Consider the following 9,901-nt stretch of genomic DNA (forward strand, 5'->3'; position numbering starts at 1 on the left):
AAAAAAAAAAGAGTCTCATGGACTTTCCTGCCCGGGCTGGCTTTGAACCAATGATCCTTAGATCTCAGTCTCCTGAGTAGGGTAACAGGCATCAGCCACCAGCGCCCGGCTACTCCTTTTTCTTTGAGCTAGTAATGGGGCTTGAACTTAGGGCCTCAAGCCCACAGCTTGGCTTTTTTTCTGGTTAATTGGAGATGAGTCTCACAGATTTGTCTGCCTGGGCTGGCTTTGAATTGCAGTCCTTAAATCTCAGACTCCTGAATAGATAGGATTATAGGCATGAGCCACTGGTCCTGGCTTCCAGCCCACCTTTTTTGCTAATTATTTTGCCTCCTGCTCATTTGCACACATGGACACAATCCACCTATATTAGACTTCCTGTCATAGCTAGGATAATAAGTGAGATTCATAGTATTGAGGTCTGTTGAAAAGGGGACTTGCCTTCAACCACAATCTTTACAATCTCAGTTTCCCAAGTAGAATTATAGTCATGAGCCACAGGCACCTGGCTCTGACTTGATTTTTCAAGAAGTTTGGAGTTCATTTTTTCTTTGTGCTTTTTGCCTAGTGGTTTCTGTTCTATTAGAGCAAGATTTCTGAAGCTGTCCTTGTGTCTCTTCTGCTGTGTGTGTGTGTGTGTGTGTGTGTGTGTGTGTGTGTGTGTGTGTGTGTTATTTCCTGCTTGCTTCTAACATGTTCCAACCTACTTATCATGGACATAGTTTTTTCCTTTTGCAGCTAAAATGTGGAGCCTGTGGTGCCATTGGACACATGAGGACAAACAAATTCTGCCCCCTTTATTACCAAACAAATGCTCCACCTTCCAACCCTGTTGCTATGACTGAGGAGCAGGAGGAAGAGTTGGAAAAGACAGTCATTCATAATGATAATGAAGAACTTATCAAGGTTGAAGGGACCAAGATTGTGTTAGGGAAACAGCTAATTGAGAGGTAAGAATAATAAGCAGGAAGTGCTGTGGGAGACATCTATTAGAATGTTATTGGGTAGCACAGGTGAATGTGGTGGGTAGCCAGGCGTTAGTGGCTCACAGTTATAATCCTAGCTACTCGGGAGGCTGAGATCTGAGAATCGCGGTTTAAAGCCAGCCTGGGCAGGAAACTCCATGACACTTTTACCTCCAATAAACCACCAGAAAACCAGAAGTGGCGCTGTGGCTCAAGTGGTAGAGTGCTAGCTTTGAGCTGAAGAGCTCAGAGACAGTGCCCAGGCCCAGAGTTCAAGCTTCCCCCAAAAAAACAACAAGACCAAAAACAAAAAAAACAAACTTCCAGTATTTGTTAGGCTTTACTACTTGGCCTTCGGCCACTGCCCCTTTTTAAATTTTTTTTGGTCTTAGTTACCATATTTACAAGATAAAACTTCTCTTACCTATTTGTTTTATTGCAATTGAACCCAGGGCCTTATGCACTATAGGCTAGTGCTCTATTACTAGACTACATCGTCAGTTCCTCCCCCCATTTTTGTGCCAGTCAGTCCTGGGCCTTGAATTAAGGGCCTGGACACTGTCCTTGATCTTTTTTGCTCATGGCTAATACTCTACCACTTGAACCACAGTGCCTCTTCAGGCTTTTTCAGAGTAGTTTATTGGACATAATAGTCTCAATGACGTTTCTGCCTGGGCTGGCTTTGAACGGTGATCCTTAGATCTTAGCCTCCTGAGTAGCTAGGATTATAGGCATGAGCCGCCAGTGCCTGGCACCCTTTTTTTCCTCTTTATTAATTGGAGTTGTGTCATAGACTTTACTGCCCAGGCTGACTTGTAACTGCAATCCCCACCCAGGTCTTAGCCTCCTGAGTAGCTAGGAGTAGCCTGGCCCAAATGTTTTAAAAATGCAAATCTATAGAATAATTTTATTTATTTATTTTTTGCCAGTCATGGGGCCTGAGCTCTGGGCCTGGGCGCTGTCCCTTAGCTCTTCAGCTCAAGGCTAGTGCTCTACCACTTGAGCCACAGCTCCACTTCTAGCTTTTTCTGCTTATGTGGTTCTGAGGAATCAAACCCAGGGCCTCATGCATGCAAGGCAAGCACTCTACCACTGAGCCACCTTCCCAGCCCATCTATAGAATAATTGAAAGTATAAAATATAGTAGAATCTAGCAGTTTATGTTTTCTGCACTCATTTCATTTTTACCAAATTTTTTTGAAACCATTTAAAAGTAAATTACAGACTTTTCATTTTTATCCTCTAGCACACATCTTCTAAGAATCTGGGCACCAATGGCTCATGCCTGTAATCCCAGCTACTCAGAACGCTGAGATCCTGAGAATCCTGGTTCAAAGCCATCCTGGGCAGGAAAGTCCGTGAGACTCTGAATCTCCAATTAACCACCAGAAAACTGGAAGTGGCACTGTGGCTCAAGTGGTAGATAGAGTGCTTGCCTTGAGCTGAAGAGCTGAGGGACAGCACCCAAGCCCAGAGTTCAAGCCCCATGACCACCACCACCACCAACAACAAAAAAATAGGCATATACCAACATACTGTTCTCACCCCTAAGAAAATTAACATTGGTCAGGTGCTGGTGGCTCATACCTATAATCTTAGCTGAGTCCTCAGGAGGCTGAGATCTGAGGATTGCGATTCAAAGCCAACCTGGACAGGAAAATCCGTGAGACACTTATCTCCTCCAATAAACCACTAGAAAACCGGGAATGACGCTGTGGCTCCAGTGGTAGAGCACTTGCCTTGAGCTGAAGAGCTCAGGGATAGTGCCCAAGACCCCAGAGTTCAAGCCCCATGACTGACAAAAACAAACAAAAACATTAATTTGGTAATACATAATAACCAAGCCTTAGCCTTATTCATATTTCCCTAGTTGTCTCAATGTTTTTTTATTGCCTCCTTTCCCAATTCTGGATCCAGTCCCAGTTTAAACATTAAATGCTTTTTTGGGGGGGGTTCTTTTTGGTGACAGGAAGTACTTTGGCCTAAATTCAGATTTATATTTTCACTCAGCTTTTTCATTCAAAGCTGGGGCTCTGTTACTTCTGCGCTGGCTCAAGCTCCAGCTTCTGAGGGTTAATTGGTGATAAGAGTCTCATAGTTTTTCCTGCTGGGGCTGACTTGGAACTAAGATCTGAGGCTCTTAGCATTCTAGCAGTACCTGGCCAGCATTAATTTTTTTTTTTTTTTGTGGGTTGTGGGGCTTGAATTCTGGGCCTGGGTATTGTTCCTCAGCTCTTCACTTCAAGACTAGTACTCTTATTACTTGAGCCATATTACCACTTCTGGCTTTTTCTGTTTATGTGGTACTGAGGAATCGAACCCAGGGCCTCAAGCATGCCAGGTAAGCACTCTACCACTGAGCCAACTTCCCAGCCCTGTCAGCAGCTTTATATGGACCTGAGGTTGGACATTCTTCAGCCTCTGTTTTGAACCTTCCTGGTATAAGATGCCACTAGTTCTTGAACTTTGCTTGTCCTTGAGCTAGGATTGACCAGTTTCTCCAAGGAGCCCAGGTTCCTTTTATTGGAAATGGTATTTAGAAACCAAGGTCTGTTACATATGCTCATTACTACGGAAATATTGATTCTAGACTTTTTAATAGACAAAATTAGAAACTTGTATTTTAAATTACAACTTGATACTGACCCCAATTTTTTCCTAAAGTATTCTTTCTCATCCTCCCCCCATTTCAAATTTGTATCTGATTCTTAACCAGAAAATAGATGTATTTTTCATTTTTTTCTGTGTTAAATACAAAATAGGTCTGGAAGAATGTTTCACACTTGCAGTCCTAATTGGAAGCTGAGGATAAGGGGACCACTGTTTGAGGCCAGCCCACACGTAAAAGTTCAAGAAATTCCATCTCAGTCAATGGCTGGATACAATGGCATGAGCTTATGTTCCCAGCAACAAAAGATCAACCCAGTCCATCCCCTGGCATGAAATATGACACTACCTGGAAAATAACTAATACAGAAAGTGGCGGGAGGCATGACTCCTGGGTCCAACCACAGTTATTAAAAAAAAAAAAAGTAAACAAAATGAAAGCAAAAAAGGCAGGGAGTTTATGGTTTAAGTGGTAGAGCATTTTCCCAGCAAGTGCCAGGCCATGAGTTCAAACCCCAGTACCACAATAAATGAATGAAAAAAAGTGTGTGCATGTCTTTGGGGCTTGAACTCAGGACCTGGGCATTGTCTCTGAGCTTTTTTTTTTTTTGGCAGTCTTGGGGTTTGAACTCAGGGCCTGGGTGCTGTCCCTGAGCCTGGTCACTGTCCCTGAGCTTCTTTTGCTCAAGGCTAGTACTCTACCACTTGAGCCACACCTCCACTTCTTATTTTTTGTTTTTTGAGTAGTTTACTGGAGATGAGAGTCTCATGGACTCTCCTACCTAGGCTGGTTCTGAACCACAATTCTCAAATCTCAGCCTCCTGAATAGGTAGTTTTATAGACATGAGCCACTGGAACCCAGCAAAATGCACTATCCCATATACCTCAAAGTATTGAAAAGGTAAGTGGGCATTAAAATGAAAAATGCAAACTAGTAAATTTTCTTGCCTGGGTTTTTAATTTTCTCCTCATTTCTGTTGTACAGAGTCGAATCAAATTCCTTTAAACCCAAAGTAGAATGTTAGAACTGGAATGATTTAAATTCCTTTAGCCTAGGAAAGTGAGATGACATGACTTGCCTTGTTCTTTACTAATTTGGAGATCCTATGAGGCCTTGTCTGAGTAGCTAGGATTACAGGCATGAGCCACTGGTGTCCAGCTATGCCTTGGATTTTTTTTCTCCCCAGGCTCATGCTTATGTAACTTGGACCTTTTTGTTATAGACTTTTTTTCCTCTTGGGAACTAGACATAGTTATGAAAAATGTTATTGATTACAGTGCGGATGAAGTTCGCAGAAAATCTCTGGTTCTAAAGTTCCCTAAACAACAGCTTCCTCCCAAAAAGAAACGACGGGTTGGAACCACAGTTCACTGTGACTATTTGAACGTGAGTATCTACATTGCCTCCTGATTAAATGTGATTTCCCCAGTCTTCTGTGACATAACTCTTGATATATTATCCTCTGGCCATCCCTGAAAATTATTCATACTGTTACTATAAGATTTCTGTAATATTCCTTGATCTAAATATTATAGGATCTAAAACTTTGTTATTTCTTGTTTCTCTTTAGAGACCTCATAAATCTATCCACCGGCGCCGGACTGACCCTATGGTGACACTATCATCTATCTTGGAGTCTATCATCAATGACATGAGAGACCTTCCAAATGTGAGCTCATTGCCTTTGGATTTCTACAATAGCAAAGCTTGTTGTTTTATCTATTACTTCAGGTAGAGGGCAGTAGTGTATAAAATTAGGTACTTGGAAAGCCTTTTTCTTTGGGATGTAGTTTTATTTGTTCCTTTTTTAGTAGCTTTTTATATAAGAAACAGACATATTGCATCTAGATTCTTTTGAGAGTTTATGGCCAAGGAGATGAGTGTGAAGTGTTCAAGGATTGGCTCTGGCAAGTTTTCTTTTCTTTGTTCATAAAGGGTGCTGCTGCTTCTTTTCACAGACATACCCTTTCCACACTCCAGTCAATGCAAAGGTTGTAAAAGACTACTATAAAATCATCACTCGACCAATGGATCTCCAAACACTCCGTGAAAATGTGCGCAAACGCCTCTACCCATCTCGGGAAGAGTTTAGGGAGCATTTGGAGCTAATTGTGAAAAATAGCGCAACCTACAATGGTAACAATCACTTTTTACTTGACTATAAAGGTTACCTTTCACATCCTTACCTTACCTTATGCTTGCTTTTCTGTATTCAGACTAGTTTCCATTAATTGAAAGATAACAAAGTATTAATGCATTTATGGATCTTAAAAAAATCAGGTTGTGTACTTTTTCTGTCATTTAGAAAGTATTGTTTGGTGTTTTTTGAATTGCAGATAGTTTATTGACAAGTACATGGTTTTAGCTGCAGTTTAAATTCACTTGAACAGGAGACAATAATCAAGTCAAAAGAATAAGTGTTTGCTAATCCTCAGAAAATCTGTCAGTTTTTGGGCTGTCAGGTAGAAATCCAAAATCACTCCAGCCAGGTCTTAAAGAAAATTCGTCCTCTTATAGTCCATATGGAATGGATCCATAGTACCTAGAATCTGTAGAATTCTGTAGATTATCCCCTTTTAGCCAAACATGACCCATTGGCACCTAGCAAGCATGGGGTCTTGAGTTCAAACCCTAGCAGTAAATAACTATAGTTTTTAAAGAAATCTGATGGACTAGTGGTAAGGATTTTGTCTCCTTCCAGACTAAGTACTCGCTTAGAAATATTTGACTTTGGATCACTCGAACTTTTTGCAATCACAATGTCACCTCTTTGGATACCTAAAAATGCCAACTAAGATTTTCTGCAAAGACAATATCTGAATTATGAATTGTAGGCTCCATTGGTGGTCCAGAACACATTACAACACCACCAGCGTATTCAAAAGCACAGTGGGCTATACAGCCATACTGAATAGTATAGCCAACAAGTCGAAAGGTTTTTCCCAGAACACCACGAAACATAGTTCTATGTTGAGTCTGCTACCATTGGCCCTAGGTATGTTTTAAAATACATTAAACTTTTAGAGTAATCACAGGCTTTCCAGAAAAACAATCTAAACCATGTCCCAGAGCAAATGCAGATGATCCATAATTTTAGGATATCTCTAACCCCCAAAATCCCAGAAGACCTTCACCCTGAGATTCAGGTGGGTGTTTCTCACCTGAGCCCCTCACCAGTTCTCCCGAAAGTATTGTTTTTTGTTTGTTTTTTTTTGCCGGTCATGGGGCCTGAACTCTGCGCCTGGGCACTGTCCCTCAGCTCTTCAGCTCAAGGCTAGCGCTCTACCACTTTGAGCCACAGTGCCACTTCCAGTCTTTTCTGCTTATGTAGTGCTGAGGAATCGAACCCAGGACCTCATGCATGCAAGGCAAGCACTCTACAACTGAGCCACTTTCCTAGCCCCAAGTATTGTTTTTTATTACCATCATTTAATTTTTTTCAGTTGTGTGGCTTGAACTCTGGGCCTGGGCACTGTCCCTGAGTTGTTCAGCTCAAGGCAAGCGCTCTACCACTTGAGCCACAGCACCACTTGGGTTTTCTTGTGATTAGTTGAACCATGATTCTCAGATCTCAGCCTCCTGAGTAGCTAGGATTACAGGTGTGAGCCACTGGTGTCCAATCAGAAGTAATTTTTATTCAATAACATTATTGAAATATCATATAGTTTGTCCCTCTTCTTTACATAAATGCAGTGTATATTGTTTTTGTTTTTTTTTTTTAATTTTTTTGGCTTTTTTCTTTTTGCTTATGTGGTGGTGAGGAATCAAACCCAGGGCCTCATGCATGCAAGGCAAGCGCTCTACCACTGAGCCACCTTCCCAACCCCGGCCCTTGTCTATTGTATGGCTAGTGAAAATCTCCCAGTCCGTGGGCTTTCTATTGATCTCGCTAGGTATGTCCTTTGCCATGCAGAAGCTCTGCAGTTTCATGCAATCTTATTTTTCCAAACTTTCTTTGATTTGTTGTGTTTCTGAGTCTTTATTAAGAAAATTGCTAGTGGGTGCTGTGGCTCACATCTGTAATTCTAGCTACTAAGGAGGCTGAGATGTGAGGATCAAGGTTCAAAGCCAGCCTGGGCAGGAAAGCCTGTGAGACTCTTTATCGCCAATAAATCACTCAAAAAACCGGAATATAGTGCTATGGCTCAAGTGGTAGAGCACTGGCCTTGAGCTCAGGGACAGGGCCCAGGCCCAGAATTAAAGCCCCACAACCAACAAAAAAAAAGAAAATAGCAGCCTGTGCCAAGGAGCCCTAGAGTTTCTCCTATTCCTTTCTGCAATGTTTTCAGGGTGTCTGCTTTGATGTCGAGATCTTTGATCCACTTGGAGTTGGTTCTGGTGGAGGGTGATATATAAGGATCTAGCTTTAGTTTTCTCTAGGTGTTTAACCAATTTTTCCAGCACCATTTACTGAAGAGGCTGTCTTTCTTTCTTCCATTCTATTTTTTAGCTTCCTAGTTGAAGATTAAATGGCTATAGGTGTGAGGGTTCATTTCTGGGTCTTCAGTTCTATTCCATTGGTCCTCAGGTCTGTTCTTATGCCAGTACTAAGCTTTTTTGATTACTATGGCTTTGTAGTAGAGTTTGAAATTTGGTATTGGTGTTCTTCTAGCACTGTTCTTTCTGCTAAGGATTGCTTTTAATTTGGGGTCTTTTATTGTTCCATATGTATTTTTGGATTGCTTCTTCTATTTCATTGAAGAATGAAGTTGGGATATTGATAGGTATCGCATTGAATGTGTAGATAGCCTTTGGCAGTATTGTCATTTTCACAATGTTATCCTCCCAATCCAGGAGCATGGGAGGTTTTTCTACTTCCTTAGTTCTGCTTTAATTTCCTTTTTCAGATGTTTAATGTTTTCATCATAGAGTTCTTTCACTTCTTTAGTTATGTTAACTCCTAGGTATTTTTTTTTTTGTGGTTCCATTACAAAAGGAGTTGCTTTCCTGATTTCAGCCACGCCCTTCTCGTTATTTGGCATACAGAACAGCTATTGATTTTTGAGGGTTATTTTTATACCCTGCTACTTTTCCAAAAAGCTTCAGATCAGCTTGAGTAACTTGGGAGTGGAGTCCATGGGGTTCTTTAAATACAAGATCATGTCATCTGCGAAGAGGGAGAGTTTTACTTCATCTTTTCCTATTTGGATCCCCTTTATGTTTGCATCTTGTCTTATTGCTCTAGCTAGGCATTCTAATACTAGATTGAAGAGAAGTGGAGAGAGTGGACATCCTTGTGGTAGAAGAAATGGCTTTAGCTTTCCACCATTAAATATAATGCTGGCTGTAGGTTTGTCATACACAGCCTTTATTGTATTGAGGAATGTTCCATGGATTTGTAGTTTTTCCAGAGCTTTCATCATAAAGAGATGTTGGATCTTGTCATATGCTTTTTCTGTATCTATTGAGATAATAATGTGGTTCTTATCCTTGCTCTTGTTGATGTGATGAACTGTATTAATTGATTTATGCATATTGAACCAGCTTTGCATCCCTGAAATGAATCCTGTTTAATCATGGTATATGATTTTTTTGATGAGTTATTAAAGTCAATTGGCCAAAATTTCATTGAGAAGCTTTGCATCGATGTTCATCAAAGAAATGGGTCTGTAGTTCTCTTTCTTTTTGAGTCCCTGCCTGGTTTGGGGAGGAGGGTTATGATGGTGTCATAGAAAGAGTTTGGATAGTGAACTTTCACTTTCATTGAAGATTTGGAGGAGGGACTGGGTAGGTGGCTCAGTGGTAGAGTGCTTGCCTCGAATGCATGAGGACCTGGGTTCAATTCCTCAGCACCACATACACAGAAAAAAGCCGGAAGTGGCACTGTGGCTCAAGTGGTAGAGTCTTGAGCTGAAGAGCTCAGGGATAGCACCTAGGCCCAGAGTTCAAACCCCACCAAGGACCAAAAAAAAAAAAGACTTGGAGGAGCATTAGTGTGAGTTCTGCTTTGAAGGCCTTGTAGAACTCAGCTATAAATCCATCCGGTCCTGGGCTTTTCTTGAGTGGGAGGGCTCTTATTGCCATTTCTATTTTGATGCTTGATATGGGTCTGTTAAGTTGGTTTAAATCATCTTGGCTTAGTTTGGGCAGAAATTCATCCATTTCTTCCAGTTTCTCAAACTTATTATCATAAATATTTGAGAAGTATTCCTTTATAATGTTCTGAATCTTGGTTGTTTCTGTGGTGATGTTTCTATTCTCAGCTCTGAGTTTATTTATTTGGGTGTGTTCTTTTTTTTCTGATAAGATTTGCTAAGAGTCTGTCGATTTTGTTAATTTTTTTCAAAGAACCAACTCTTCATTTTGTTGATTCTTTCTTTTTTTTTT

The 9,901-nt window shown here is 41.0% G+C and overlaps 1 protein-coding gene and 1 pseudogene across 1 annotated transcript in view; one reads left to right on the top strand and one right to left on the bottom strand.

Moving 5' to 3' along the window:
* The window catches only part of Taf1 (TAF1 RNA polymerase II, TATA box binding protein (TBP)-associated factor, 250kDa), an 87,542-nt gene that overhangs the window by 42,360 nt on the left and 35,281 nt on the right, over nucleotides 1-9,901 (top strand). The window contains exons 25-28 of the mRNA XM_013031615.1: nucleotides 739-950; nucleotides 4,852-4,960; nucleotides 5,145-5,243; nucleotides 5,533-5,710. Of these exons, the coding sequence (XP_012887069.1) occupies nucleotides 739-950; nucleotides 4,852-4,960; nucleotides 5,145-5,243; nucleotides 5,533-5,710 (598 nt within the window). The remainder of the gene's footprint in view (nucleotides 1-738; nucleotides 951-4,851; nucleotides 4,961-5,144; nucleotides 5,244-5,532; nucleotides 5,711-9,901) is intronic.
* On the bottom strand, nucleotides 5,999-6,644 carry LOC105997289 (annotated as a pseudogene).

Source organism: Dipodomys ordii, unplaced genomic scaffold (genome assembly GCF_000151885.1).
Source record: "Dipodomys ordii isolate 6190 unplaced genomic scaffold, Dord_2.0 Scaffold142, whole genome shotgun sequence".
NCBI classification, from domain to species: Eukaryota; Metazoa; Chordata; class Mammalia; order Rodentia; family Heteromyidae; genus Dipodomys; species Dipodomys ordii.